Source organism: Oncorhynchus keta, chromosome 31 (assembly GCF_023373465.1).
Source record: "Oncorhynchus keta strain PuntledgeMale-10-30-2019 chromosome 31, Oket_V2, whole genome shotgun sequence".
NCBI classification, from domain to species: domain Eukaryota; kingdom Metazoa; phylum Chordata; class Actinopteri; order Salmoniformes; family Salmonidae; genus Oncorhynchus; species Oncorhynchus keta.
Window position 1 is genome coordinate 24,772,563 of NC_068451.1, and position 15,358 is coordinate 24,787,920.

At 44.4% G+C, this 15,358-nt stretch overlaps 1 protein-coding gene across 2 annotated transcripts in view; it reads right to left on the reverse strand.

The window, feature by feature from the left end:
• LOC118379574 (ETS domain-containing transcription factor ERF-like) overlaps window positions 1-15,358 on the reverse strand; it is a 72,901-nt gene extending 57,543 nt beyond the window's left edge. Inside the window, exon 1 of one of the 2 annotated variants that reach the window (XM_052490080.1) lies at window positions 14,732-15,358. In XM_052490080.1, the coding sequence (XP_052346040.1) occupies window positions 14,732-14,753 (22 nt within the window). In that variant the 5' untranslated portion in view covers window positions 14,754-15,358. The remainder of the gene's footprint in view (window positions 1-14,731) is intronic. The other variant, XM_052490079.1, reaches the window with a different exon arrangement.

The following is a 15,358-nucleotide window of genomic DNA, read 5'->3' on the forward strand; positions in this document are numbered from 1 at the left end:
GAATTACGAAAGCACAATCTTTATTTTTTTTAAATGGAACAGTACATATCAACCACAACTCCATTTTGACGTGTTCTGTTTGTTTTTTATCTCCCTTACGACGCTTTCAGAAAAAAAGTCAATCAACTGATGTCAAAGAAATATTGATCCTCAAATTGAAAGTGATTGATCAGCTTTGAATCTATTTGGGGGGGGGGGATTTGAGAGAGAGGGAGAGCGTGAGCAGGAATGGGAGGTGGGGGGATTTGAGAGAGAGGGAGAGCGTGAGCAGGAATGGGAGGTGGGGGGTTGAGAGAGAGGGAGAGCGTGAGCAGGAATGGGAGGTGGGGGGTTGAGAGAGAGGGAGAGCGTGAGCAGGAATGGGAGGTGGGGGGTTGAGAGAGAGGGAGAGCGTGAGCAGGAATGGGAGGAGGGGGGGTTGAGAGAGAGGGAGAGCGTGAGCAGGAATGGGAGGTGGGGGGTTGAGAGAGAGGGAGAGCGTGAGCAGGAATGGGAGGTGGGGGGTTGAGAGAGAGGGAGAGCGTGAGCAGGAATGGGAGGTGGGGGGGTTGAGAGAGGGGAGAGCGTGAGCAGGAATGGGAGGTGGGGGGTTGAGAGAGAGGGAGAGCGTGAGCAGGAATGGGAGGTGCATCTCATGTTGATAGCAAGCCCCAAGCCTGATGGAGAGGAGAGGTGTGTGTGAGTGAATGTGTGAATGGATGATGACAGAAATATTGGTTCAGGAAGATAAACAGAAGTGAGCACTTTAGATGTTTCTAATAGTTTCTGTATTATGTATTCTGCTTAAAATCATTCTAAAACTGAGCACATATGACTATTGCTTTATATGAAATCAACGTGGGAAAAAAATCACAAAATGTATGACAGAATTTCAAAAAAGCTGCCGCAAAATGAAGTATTTTTGGCAGCAGAAATCACGAACAATTTGTGCAATTCTGGAGGGACTGAGTAAGGATCAGTAAGAATGGGTTCTCACAGTAAGGATCGGTCAGAATGGATTCTTACAGTAAGGATCAGTCAGAGTGGGTTCTTACAGTAAGGATCAGTCAGAATGGGTTGTTACAGTAAGGATCAGTCAGAATGGGTTCTCACAGTAAGGATCAGTCAGAATGGGTTCTCACAGTAAGGATCAGTCAGAATGGGTTCTCACAGTAAGGATCAGTCAGAATGGGTTCTCACAGTAAGGATCAGTCAGAATGGGTTGTTACAGTAAGGATCAGTCAGAATGGGTTGTTACAGTAAGGATCAGTCAGAATGGGTTCTCACAGTAAGGATCAGTCCGAATGGGTTGTTACAGTAAGGATCAGTCAGAATGGGTTGTTACAGTAAGGATCAGTCAGAATGGGTTCTCACAGTAAGGATCAGTCAGAATGGGTTCTCACAGTAAGGATCAGTCAGAATGGGTTGTTACAGTAAGGATCAGTCAGAATGGGTTGTTACAGTAAGGATCAGTCAAAATGGGTTCTCACAGTAAGGATCAGTCAGAATGGGTTCTCACAGTAAGGATCAGTCAGAATGGGTTCTTACAGTAAGGATCAGTCAGAATGGGTTCTTACAGTAAGGATCATTCCGAATGGGTTCTCACAGTAAGGATCAGTCCACATGGGGTCTTACAGTGAGGATCAGTCAACATGGGGTCTTACAGTAAGGATCGGTCAGAATGGGTTCTCACAGTAAGGATCGGTCAGAATGGGGTCTCACAGTAAGGATCGGTCAGAATGGGTTCTCACAGTAAGGACCGGTCAGAATGGGTTCTCACAGTAAGGATCGGTCAGAATGGGTTCTCACAGTAAGGATCGGTCAGAATGGGTTCTCACAGTAAGGATCGTCAGAATGGGTTCTCACAGTAAGGATCGGTCAGAATGGGTTCTCACAGTAAGGATCGGTCAGAATGGGTTCTCACAGTAAGGATCAGTACACATGGGTTGTTACAGTAAGGATCAGTCAGAATGGGGTCTTACAGTAAGGATCAGTCCACATGGGTTCTTACAGTAAGGATCAGTCAGAATGGGTTCTCACAGTAAGGATCAGTCAGAATGGGTTCTCACAGTAAGGATCAGTCAGAATGAGTTGTTACAGTAAGGATCAGTCAGAATGAGTCCTCACAGTAAGGATCAGTCAGAATGGGTTCTTACAGTAAGGATCAGTCCACATGGGTTCTTACAGTAAGGATCAGTCAGAATGGGTTCTCACAGTAAGGATCAGTCAGAATGGGTTCTCACAGTAAGGATCAGTCAGAATGAGTTGTTACAGTAAGGATCAGTCAGAATGAGTCCTCACAGTAAGGATCAGTCCACATGGGTTCTTACAGTAAGGATCAGTCAGAATGGGTTCTCACAGTAAGGATCAGTCAGAATGGGTTCTCACAGTAAGGATCAGTCCACATGGGGTCTTACAGTAAGGATCAGTCAGAATGGGTTCTTACAGTAAGGATCAGTCCACATGTGGTCTTACAGTAAGGATCAGTCAGAATGGGTTCTCACAGTAAGGATCAGTCAGAATGTGTTCTTACAGTAAGGATCAGTCAGAATGGGTTGTTACAGTAAGAATCAGTCAGAATGGGTTGTCACAGTAAGAATCAGTCAGAATGGGTTGTCACAGTAAGGATCAGTCAGAATGGGTTCTTACAGTAAGGATCAGTCAAAATGGGGTCTTACAGTAAGGATCAGTCAGAATGGGTTCTTACAGTAAGGATCGGTCAGAATAGATTCTTACAGTAAGCATCGGTCAGAATGGGTTCTTACAGTAAGGATCGGTCAGAATGGGTTCTTACAGTAAGGATCGGTCAGAATGGGTTCTTACAGTAAGGATCGGTCAGAATGGATTCTTACAGTAAGGATCGGTCAGAATGGATTCTTACAGTAAGGATCGGTCAGAATGGATTCTTACAGTAAGGATCGGTCAGAATGGATTCTTACAGTAAGGATCGGTCAGAATGGATTCTTACAGTAAGGATCGGTCAGAATGGATTCTTACAGTAAGAATCGGTCAGAATGGATTCTTACAGTAAGGATCGGTCAGAATGGATTCTTACAGTAAGGATCGGTCAGAATGGGTCCTCACAGTAAGGATCAGTCAGAATGGGTCCTCACAGTAAGGATCGGTCAGAATGGGTCCTCACAGTAAGGATCGGTCAGAATGGGTCCTCACAGTAAGGATCGGTCAGAATGGGTTCTTACAGTAAGGATCGGTCAGAATGGATTCTTACAGTAAGGATCGGTCAGAATGGGTCCTCACAGTAAGGATCGGTCAGAATGGGTCCTCACAGTAAGGATCGGTCAGAATGGGTTCTTACAGTAAGGATCGGTCAGAATGGATTCTTACAGTAAGGATCAGTCAGAATGGGTCCTCACAGTAAGGATCGGTCAGAATGAGACCTCACAGTAAGGATCGGTCAGAATGGGTCCTCACAGTAAGGATCGGTCAGAATGGGTCCTCACAGTAAGGATCGGTCAGAATGGGTCCTCACAGTAAGGATCGGTCAGAATGGGTTCTTACAGTAAGGATCAGTCAGAATGAGTTCTCACAGTAAGGATCAGTCAGAATGAGTCCTCACAGTAAGGATCAGTCAGAATGGGTTCTTACAGTAAGGATCAGTCCACATGGGTTCTTACAGTAAGGATCAGTCAGAATGGGTTCTCACAGTAAGGATCAGTCAGAATGGGTTCTCACAGTAAGGATCAGTCAGAATGAGTTGTTACAGTAAGGATCAGTCAGAATGAGTCCTCACAGTAAGGATCAGTCAGAATGAGTCCTCACAGTAAGGATCAGTCAGAATGGGTTCTTACAGTAAGGATCAGTCCACATGGGTTCTTACAGTAAGGATCAGTCAGAATGGGTTCTCACAGTAAGGATCAGTCAGAATGGGTTCTCACAGTAAGGATCAGTCAGAATGGGTTCTTACAGTAAGGATCAGTCCACATGGGGTCTTACAGTAAGGATCAGTCAGAATGGGTTCTTACAGTAAGGATCAGTCCACATGGGGTCTTACAGTAAGGATCAGTCAGAATGGGTTCTCACAGTAAGGATCAGTCAGAATGTGTTCTTACAGTAAGGATCAGTCAGAATGGGTTGTTACAGTAAGGATCAGTCAGAATGGGTTGTCACAGTAAGGATCAGTCAGAATGGGTTCTTACAGTAAGGATCAGTCAAAATGGGGTCTTACAGTAAGGATCAGTCAGAATGGGTTCTTACAGTAAGGATCGGTCAGAATAGGTTCTTACAGTAAGCATCGGTCAGAATGGGTTCTTACAGTAAGGATCGGTCAGAATGGGTTCTTACAGTAAGGATCGGTCAGAATGGGTTCTTACAGTAAGGATCGGTCAGAATGGATTCTTACAGTAAGGATCGGTCAGAATGGATTCTTACAGTAAGGATCGGTCAGAATGGATTCTTACAGTAAGGATCGGTCAGAATGGATTCTTACAGTAAGGATCGGTCAGAATGGATTCTTACAGTAAGAATCGGTCAGAATGGATTCTTACAGTAAGGATCGGTCAGAATGGATTCTTACAGTAAGGATCGGTCAGAATGGGTTCTTACAGTAAGGATCGGTCAGAATGGATTCTTACAGTAAGGATCAGTCAGAATGGGTCCTCACAGTAAGGATCGGTCAGAATGAGACCTCACAGTAAGGATCGGTCAGAATGGGTCCTCACAGTAAGGATCGGTCAGAATGGGTCCTCACAGTAAGGATCGGTCAGAATGGGGTCTTACAGTAAGGATCAGTCCACATGGGGTCTTACAGTAAGGATCAGTCAGACTGGGTTCTTACAGTAAGGATCAGTCCACATGGGGTCTTACAGTAAGGATCTGTCAGAATGTGATCTTACAGTAAGGATCAGTCAGAATGGGTTGTTACAGTAAGAATCAGACAGAATGGGTTGTTACAGTAAGGATCAGTCAGAATGGGTTGTTACAGTAAGGATCAGTCAGAATGGTGTCTTACAGTAAGGATCAGTCAGAATGGGTTCTTACAGTAAGGATCAGTCAAAATGGGTTGTTACAGTAAGGATCAGTCCACATGGGGTCTTACAGTAAGGATCAGTCCACATGGGGTCTTACAGTAAGGATCAGTCAGAATGGGTTCTTACAGTAAGGATCAGTCAGAATGGGTTCTTACAGTAAGGATCGGTTAGAATGGATTCTTACAGTAAGGATCGGTCAGAATGGGTTGTTACAGTAAGGATCGGTCAGAATGGGTTGTTACAGTAAGGATCGGTCAGAATGGGTTGTTACAGTAAGGATCGGTCAGAATGGGTTCTTACAGTAAGGATCGGTCAGAATGGATTCTTACAGTAAGGATCGGTCAGAATGGGTCCTCACAGTAAGGATCGGTCAGAATGGGTCCTCACAGTAAGGATCGGTCAGAATGGGTCCTCACAGTAAGGATCGGTCAGAATGGGTCCTCACAGTAAGGATCGGTCAGAATGGGTCCTCACAGTAAGGATCGGTCAGAATGGGTCCTCACAGTAAGGATCGGTCAGAATGGGTCCTCACAGTAAGGATCGGTCAGAATGGGTCCTCACAGTAAGGATCGGTCAGAATGGGTCCTCACAGTAAGGATCGGTCAGAATGGGTCCTCACAGTAAGGATCGGTCAGAATGGGTCCTCACAGTAAGGATCGGTCAGAATGGGTCCTCACAGTAAGGATCGGTCAGAATGGGTCCTCACAGTAAGGATCGGTCAGAATGGGTCCTCACAGTAAGGATCGGTCAGAATGGGTCCTCACAGTAAGGATCGGTCAGAATGGGTCCTCACAGTAAGGATCGGTCAGAATGGGTCCTCACAGTAAGGATCGGTCAGAATGGGTCCTCACAGTAAGGATCGGTCAGAATGGGTTCTCACAGTAAGGATCAGTACACATGGGGTCTTACAGTGTGATATCCTCAAAGTGACCAGAACCACAGGGTTAATCTGGTAGATTAGCAGTGTGAGTTACACCGTGCTATAAATGGAAACAAACACCACCACAGGTTAGGATTAGGTGTGTGAGTGTGTGTGGGGTGGTGCCGGCTGGGTCGGGGTCAACCCAGGTCTATGCAGGGTTGTGGGTGGTGAAATGAAAGGTGTGATGTGAGGCTGGATGGAGCAGCAGAGGTATTTAGAGGAGCTGATGGTGCGCCAGGGATCACGGTTACCTGATCTCCGCAGGTGTGTGTGTGTCTGGCGTCAAGCTCAGATCAGTTTCAGCGGCACAGCCAGTGCAGTGAGGAGAAAGGAGCAGCGATACACTAGACACACACACTAACAAATAACACACATGCCTTCTCTGTCAGATGAATAAACTCTCTCTCACACACTTTCTGTGTCTCATATGTAATACATAGTCACCACACCTTTGTAACATGTTGGCTCTGTAATATAGCGATATTATATTACAAAGCTGAGTAACAGTGCAGCTTGCCACACCCTGATTAGTTCCACTGAACCAGACAGGAACATCGCCCGCCCGCCCGTCCGTCCGTCTGTCTGTGAGATAGAGACAGACAGACAGAATCTATGTGAGAGAGGGTTGTGTTTTCCTCCAGTGTGAAATGCAGCAGACGGCAACTATTAACTTTCTAAAGCAGGAATGTGGGAAATGGACCGCGAGAGTCGACCACACACCATCAGTGGTCAAGGGTAAAGCTTTGAGGGCCAGTCAAGGGCAGAGTAGGGCTGAGACTTGCCAGGGACCTCACGATAAGATATTATCACAAAATGTAGGTGCCGATACGATATGTGTTGCGATTTTCACGATTCTATATATACACTGCAATTGGATACTGTGATTTTATTGCAATTCGATGTTCCAAACATATTGCTCACCGTGTGTCTGCTCCAGATGCACAGAGAGAGGCATGAGAAAACAAGTTTTGATCAATCATGGAAATAATAGCGCTAAAAATAAATTGGCTCCATCTTTAAAAAGAAGTCTGAGAACAAGCTATGAAGAATGACACCAGAGTTTTGGTGCAGGTACTGCCAACCGGCGCAAAAATAAAATAGAGCCAAAACTATTTTTGCATGCCCAAAATATCTATTATTTAGAACGCAAGTACAGGTATTCGGACATGACGGCAGAGCGAGGCGCAGAGCGAGGGGCAGAGAGAGGGGCAGAGCGAGGGACAGTCTCTCCTCTTGTCAAGCAGCCTCCAACCGCTTCATTATGAGTACAATAAGAGGTTCCACTAACCCCACACACAATATCCCCATTTACACACAAACAGACAACGCATGCACACACACAATGGCCACTCCAGAGACAGGGATCTCACCAGCCACACACACCAGACCAGAGATGGGGAGAAGAGAAGGAACCGGAGAGAGACGGAGAGAGGTTGAGGGAGAAGGAACCGGAGAGAGGCGGAGAGAGGGGTTGAGGGAGAAGGAACCAGAGAGAGACAGAGAGGGGTTGAGGGAGAAGGAACCAGAGAGAGACAGAGAGAGGTTGAGGGAGAAGGAACCAGAGAGAGACAGAGAGGGAACCAGAGAGAGACAGAGAGGGGTTGAGGGAGAAGGAACCAGAGAGAGACAGAGAGGGGTTGAGGGAGAAGGAACCAGAGAGAGACAGAGAGGGGTTGAGGGAGAAGGAACCAGAGAGAGACAGAGAGGGGTTGAGGGAGAAGGAACCAGAGAGAGACAGAGAGGGAACCAGAGAGAGACAGAGAGGGGTTGAGGGAGAAGGAACCAGAGAGAGACAGAGAGGGGTTGAGGGAGAAGGAACCAGAGAGAGACAGAGAGGGGTTGAGGGAGAAGGAACCAGAGAGAGACAGAGAGGGAACCAGAGAGAGACAGAGAGGGGTTGAGGGAGAGGGAACCAGAGAGAGACAGAGAGGGGTTGAGGGAGAAGGAACCAGAGAGAGACAGAGAGAGGTTGAGGGAGAGGGAACCAGAGAGAGACAGAGAGGGGTTGAGGGAGAAGGAACCAGAGAGAGACAGAGAGGGAACCAGAGAGAGACAGAGAGGGGTTGAGGGAGAGGGAACCAGAGAGAGAGAGGGGTTGAGGGAGAAGGAACCAGAGAGAGACAGAGAGGGGTTGAGGGAGAGGGAACCAGAGAGAGACAGAGAGGGGTTGAGGGAGAAGGAACCAGAGAGACAGAGAGGGAACCAGAGAGAGACAGAGAGGGGTTGAGGGAGAGGGAACCAGAGAGAGACAGAGAGGGGTTGAGGGAGAGGGAACCAGAGAGAGACAGAGAGGGGTTGAGGGAGAGGGAACCAGAGAGAGACAGAGAGGGGTTGAGGGAGAGGGAACCAGAGAGAGACAGAGAGGGGTTGAGGGAGAAGGAACCAGAGAGAGACAGAGAGGGGTTGAGGGAGAAGGAACCAGAGAGAGACAGAGAGGGGTTGAGGGAGAGGGAACCAGAGAGAGACAGAGAGGGGTTGAGGGAGAAGGAACCAGAGAGGGGTTGAGGGAGAAGGAACCAGAGAGGGGTTGAGGGAGAAGGAAACTCCATATGAAGTGTCCCCATATAAACACAGCAGCACCAGACCACAGTGATTACAGCAGAGTGTGTGTGTGTGTGTGTGTGTGTGTGTGTGTGTGTGTGTGTGTGTGTGTGTGTGTGTGTGTGTGTGTGTGTGTGTCGCACCCAGACCCCAGCCTTCCTCCTGCCTGCCCTGTCACTGTGGAGAAAGTGACTGACTACTACTAACCCATTGCATCCCTGGGTCAGTAGTAGTCATATTACTGGTACCTAATCATTATCACCACCCTTTATCTCATTCCCAACCCCAGGCTGGTGATACGGTGCCTTATCAACAGGTCCAGGACCAGTCTTCCTGTGTCATGTTGGTTCTATTCTTTCTAGTCTTAATAGCTAACCAAGAACAAAGCCTGATTTCAGATCAGTTGACCTAATGCAACCTCTCAGATAATATAATTCATGTTAAATCAATTTACCAAACACTATCATCAATTGTTAGGAGGATACAAGTGATTGGCACTCATTAAAAATCAGGAAATAGACTATTTGTCCATTTCCATTATAAAGATAAAACAGTTATGCTATATTCCTGATAGAGTTCCTGATTTTCAGGCCCGAATAAAATAGTAAATCCTTATTACTCAGAATGGAAAAATCACAGCATCAACAGGTTAGTGTCTGGTAACATTAGACACATAGCGACCAGGCAGAGTGTCCTGTCTGATAGAACAGAGAGACAGATCCATAAATAAAGAAGCTTACAGAACAAATCATCTCTATCTACAAACTATTAGATGTCTATCCAATATTGCTATATCCTATTTATAACATTCTCATTCTGGCAATGTACATAGATTGTAATGAGTGAAGAGGCATTTGTTAAGGGTTAAAACTCCTAACCAGGCCTACAGAGCACAGCAACAGGACAACTGGAGAGTGAGTGAGAGATAAAGGCCTGCTGGGATTAAAGCCTCATAATAATGTGACTATTTAAAGTCTCTATTAGTAGGGCAGATTTGTGGTTAGATAATGCCTTGGTTAAAGCTCAACTGTGTTTGTCAACGCGGTTAAGAGAGCGAAGGAGTGAGACTTGCACACGCACGGACACACAAGGTCGACACACTTTCAACAGCACTTTATACACGTGTACATGACACCGCTCAAACACACTCGCTCTGGTATACACACATCCAATACATACACACTCTAGTCTTGGGTACACACACATTCTCTGACATACAACCAAGCACACACACTAGTAAAAAGGGCCACTTCTGGTGGGACGTGGTGATGTCATCAGCCCCCCTCCTCAGGGCTGTTTCTCTGGGGTAGGGGTGTAATGGAGTGTGGCAGAAAGGGAAGGGGTAGAGGTTACAGAGGAGAGCAGAAGTGATGGGGCTCTATATAAGGCATGGCTCTATATAAGCCACAGAGCCACTACAGAACAAGCATGGCTCTATATAAGCCACAGAGCCACTACAGAACAGGCATGGCTCTATATAAGCCACAGAGCCACTACAGAACAGGCATGGCTCTATATAAGCCACAGAGCCACTACAGAACAGGCATGGCTCTATATAAGCCACAGAGCCACTACAGAACAGGCATGGCTCTATATAAGCCACAGAGCCACTACAGAACAGGCATCACTATTGTGTTGTACACAAAACAAAAGAACCACATTATTCTTGGAGAGAACACCCCCATAAGATAAGAGAGGCCTGCTTCATCTCAAGTCCCTGTGATGTCAGGCATAGCCTTTGTTGTTGTGAAATAAATACAAATATGCAGAGTTGTCATTAAATGTGACTGAGCTTCCTGATGTTGTATGTATGGGGGAAGCTGGTTAGTTATGTGCTTCACAACATGCAAGAGAGAGCAGGAACAAACTTATGACAGAATTTCAGGAATGAGCCGACTTAACTAGCGAGCTTGATGGTCACTGTTTGACCTATTTGGAATCCCCATATAATCATGGCCTCTTTTTACAGTGTCATCGTTCACAGTTGTTCACCTTTGATAGGCCTCAGACTACAAACCAGCTGACACATTGACTGCAGCCACATGTGTTGCATGCTTGATACAGAGCATATTTATGATTAGCTTGAGTTGATCATACCACCCAGCCATCTCTGATCTTTTGTCACATTAGGCCAATATCACGTTACATCTCAAAACAACACTCATGTCTCCCTCACTAGCTTTAAGCACCAGCTGTCAGAGCAGCTCACAGATCACTGCACCTGTACATAGCTCATCTGTAAATAGCCCATCCAACTACCTCATCCCCATACTGTATTTATTTATTTATCTTGCTCCTTTGCACCCCAGTATCTCTACTTGCACATGCATCTTCTGCACATCTATCACTCCAGTGTTTAATTGGTATATTGTAATTATTTCACCACTATTGGCCTATTTATTGCCTTACCTCCCTAATCTTACCTCATTTGCACACATTGTATAAAGATTTTTCTCTTGTATTATTGACTGTATGTTTGTTTATTCCATGTGTAACTCTGTGTTGTTGTTTGTGTCGCACTGCTTTGCTTTATCTTGGGCAGGTCTCAGTTGTAAATGAGAACTTGTTCTCAACTTGCTTACCTGGTTAAATAAAGGTGAAATATATATATTTTTTAAACAAGTGCAAAACCAAAACATGCAAAACTTCTTCACTAATTAGACAGGAGATTGTTCTCATACTACTTGACTATAGACCTACACAACATCTAAGATGAATCAGACAGGGATGACATGATTATCAGTCACTTTGAATATGAAAGCGTGTCGCTGATAGTGAAATGATAGTAATCTAACACACAGCAGAGAAACAAACTCTGACCACTTCCTCTTCCGATGCCGTACAGTACAGTACAAACCCATCTGCACCAGATATCAACACGGGCCATTCACACAGACACTGTGAAGTCAGGCGTCGCACTATATGAAAGCCGCAAGGCCAGAGTATAGGTACAGTTCACTTCACGCTCTTGAGTAAAAACAATGCGATGCAGTAATGGCCAATTCTCATTCATTTGTTTCAGTTTGAGTGGTAGTGTTTGTAGAGTGATTGAGTCGGTGCAGACTGGACAGATGCATTAACATGGGAATTATGTTGATCGGTGGGTGTGAATGAAGTGAAGGGTGCGGTCGTCCCGACCCGTTCAGGAAGCCATGATGGATTGTGTAGATAGAATGGTGGTGTGGCAAATGTATATAGGTCTGGAATCAAGTTCATACATTATAGTGCCGGCACGTGTTTTTAAACACAAACAAATGTAACAATGCAATGGTCGCTGCACCTTTGATGATTTCCATAAAACGGTTTCCCAGCCAGTGATCTGTGAGCTACAGTCTTACTTGTGGGGGGTGCTAGCATAACCAGAGGTGACCCCCGACAGATTTAATACTGGCTCACCCAATCAGGCTGGCCTAAAATATATAGATTTTAAATGAACTAAATTAAATTGATTAGTTGGTTGTATTGTCTGTCTCCTGATATTCAGAAATGAACATGATTAGTTGGTTATATTGTCTCCTGATATTCAGAAATGAACATGATTAGTTGGTTATATTGTCTCCTGATATTCAGAAATGAACATGATTAGTTGGTTATATTGTCTCCTGATATTCAGAAATGAACATGATTAGTTGGTTATATTGTCTCCTGATATTCAGAAATGAACATGATTAGTTGGTTATATTGTCTCCTGATATTCAGAAATGAACATGATTAGTTGGTTATATTGTCTCCTGATATTCAGAAATGAACATGATTAGTTGGTTATATTGTCTCCTGATATTCAGAAATGAACATGATTAGTTGGTTATATTGTCTCCTGATATTCAGAAATGAACATGATTAGTTGGTTATATTGTCTCCTGATATTCAGAAATGAACATGATTAGTTGGTTATATTGTCTCCTGATATTCAGAAATGAACATGATTAGTTGGTTATATTGTCTCCTGATATTCAGAAATGAACATGATTAGTTGGTTATATTGTCTCCTGATAGTCTAAAATGAACATGATTAGTTGGTTATATTGTCTCCTGATAGTCTGAAATGAACATGATTAGTTGGTTATATTGTCTCCTGATATTCAGAAATGAACATGATTAGTTGGTTATATTGTCTCCTGATATTCAGAAATGAACATGATTAGTTGGTTATATTGTCTCCTGATATTCAGAAATGAACATGATTAGTTGGTTATATTGTCTCCTGATATTCAGAAATGAACATGATTAGTTGGTTATATTGTCTCCTGATATTCAGAAATGAACATGATTAGTTGGTTGTATTGTCTCCTGATATTCAGAAATGTTTCATGTGTAGTAGGGAGTTCCTGGGATCGAGCCTAATTGGTTATATCTCAGTTACATGGTAATTAACAAGCACATAGCCTACAGTTGAGAAGTCCGCAATTTGGCAAATATGAAATATCTGATGTGGAGTTGTGGCTGTCAGTGAGACGCATCTATAGCCATAGGCCTGTCGCAATATTTCAAAATTCAATTGCGGGATAAACACAAACGTCACATATATTCCAAATGATTTAAGTGTGAAGTAGTAGTATAGTTTATTCCCGTTAGTAGGATACACCAGGACTAATATATTGGCATTAATGGAGAGTGTCGACCATATGTCTGGTGAGTGGGCATATTCACTGTCTTTATCACTGGGGAGTCAGTGCCAGTGGAGAGTTTAGGGCAACAATTTCCTACGCAATTGTAGATGGACGTCATATTGTACAATTTGTCTCCCCTTTTCGTAGGCCTAGATTAGATGGGTACATTGAAGACAAGGTTGTTTCTATTGATCTTAGTTTGTCAGTGTCAGCAGAGTAGCCTAGGCCTAACCTGTCATTTCTGTAGTATTAAAGATTCTGCTCATGTCTCCAGACATGTAAAGTGTTGTAAAATTTTATCAAATGTGTTTATAAAAGGCCATTTTTTTCCCACCGGATCCTCTAACTAGGGCTGAGCTGCTTCCCCAAACATTAAACTCAAGCGCCACCTATGATGCTGTGTATTTCATTGTTTGTTTACTGTCAGACTCCAAACTCTGTTTTGTCAGGGGCCCAGTCACTTTTACTCAGCCCCAGTCATTTCTGCCTACATTACTGATCATAATTAGAGTGAAAGCGAGATTAAACGTTTAATTGCTAGAAATATGCCTAAAGCGTTACTGTAAACTGCAAGCATATCAGAAACGGCAGGATTTATTCTGACGAGATAGCCTCCTTCGAAAATGACACAGTCCCTCTCCATTGAAACGTTCACCCGTCTCTCTAGCTCCGCGGCCTTCATAACCAACCAAGCATAGCGTCCTCACAAAGTAAACCCAACAAAATATTCACTTGCATTTTCACGGGTCTAACTAAATCTACGTATTGTGCGAATGACAACTTAATCTGAACGGTGAATTAAGGGTGAATTTGACGGATTTAAGAGGCTTCGAAAACCTGTCCATAGACTTTCTACGAACGGGTGAGGGGAAAATCCCAACATGGATTCCGCAACATTCCACGGCTGGGTCCGTGCACAGTTACTTTGCAGAACTTATTGAAGCACGATACAAACAAACCACGAATTAATCAGATTCGATTATGACAGGGCCGTACATAAAACTACATTTGATGTTTCTGATCAAATATATCCTGAAGGTGGTTTAATGTGGACACATATGTAAAAGCCAATTCAACCAAACAGCGGAGAAATAGGAACTTGACGGGATGCATAGGATGACAAACAAGCAAAACCCTGTAAATGATCAAATTTGACAAAACTCTTAAACAACCCCGGTAGATAGGTCTAATCATCCATAAAGTGTCTGGTTCATATGATTAACGACAACTCAACCCATCGTTTAATTTCCTTTTCGAGTATTAAAAGTGGATGTCCGCAAGCAAAAGCTTCCATTTTGAATGTCTCACTACTAAATAAACTCAACTTCAGCTACATCAACAGGTCGACAATCAATCCACATTGACATATTCCCAGCAAACTAGACACAGTAAGTATAAACAACACTTTTGCATCAACTTCAGTTGTATCAACTTATCAAACATAACTGGAGAACGTGTTGAATACTGTGTACTGTACAATGCAATGAACTCAAGTCAACCAGCTAACTGTCAAATGCACGGCTAATGTTAGCCAGCTAACCAGCTAGTTAAATGTATTTAACAACTTGTATGACTTTTGTTCACCACTTAATAATTGACAACAGACCGAACAACTGGCGAAGACAACCAGCAAGTTCATGATCAAGTTCATCCGGACAAAAGTGGTCGACTTGTGTTTTGCACAAACTTACCCGAATCTCCGGGGGTTTTCATTTTGAGTGTTGCAAGGTAGTTTACGTTAGCTAGCGAGCTTGGTGGATCTCAAGTCAGTAGCGTTTGTGGAAGGAAAAGTCGTCTCCCTCTGAGCCTTTCCTTTGGTTCGGAATGGAACAACGAGGGGGGGAACAGGCTAACGTTAAACTTTCCACTGTTGCTCCACTCGCGGGCCCCTTTGCTTCCACTTTCTTTCCCAATACCCCCTTCCTCAACTGTAGCGATCGGGGTAACGTTACTTTCCCCGAATCGCAGTCAGTTGATGTAGCTCACTGCTGTTTGTCCCACGGCAACTTCGCCTTGTCCTGTTCGAGGTGCAGCGGAACACGGTCAACCGTCCCGACAAGCACACGAACCGAAAACCCTTCTTTCCTTGTTTGCATATACTTTCACGAACTGTCGAGTTGTTTACTCCATCTCAATCGCTTCTTCCCCGTTGTTTGACATATTCGCTAAAATAACCGTTCCGTAGAATAGCAGTCGTCCTCTCTTTAGACTTTCTTTCTTCCTCCACTCACTAGCATTCTGTACTCTGTGGCTACTCTTTCTCCTCCCCCCGGTTCCTCTCTCGGGTGTCGTGTTTCGCTCTCTCCTCACGGGGCCGC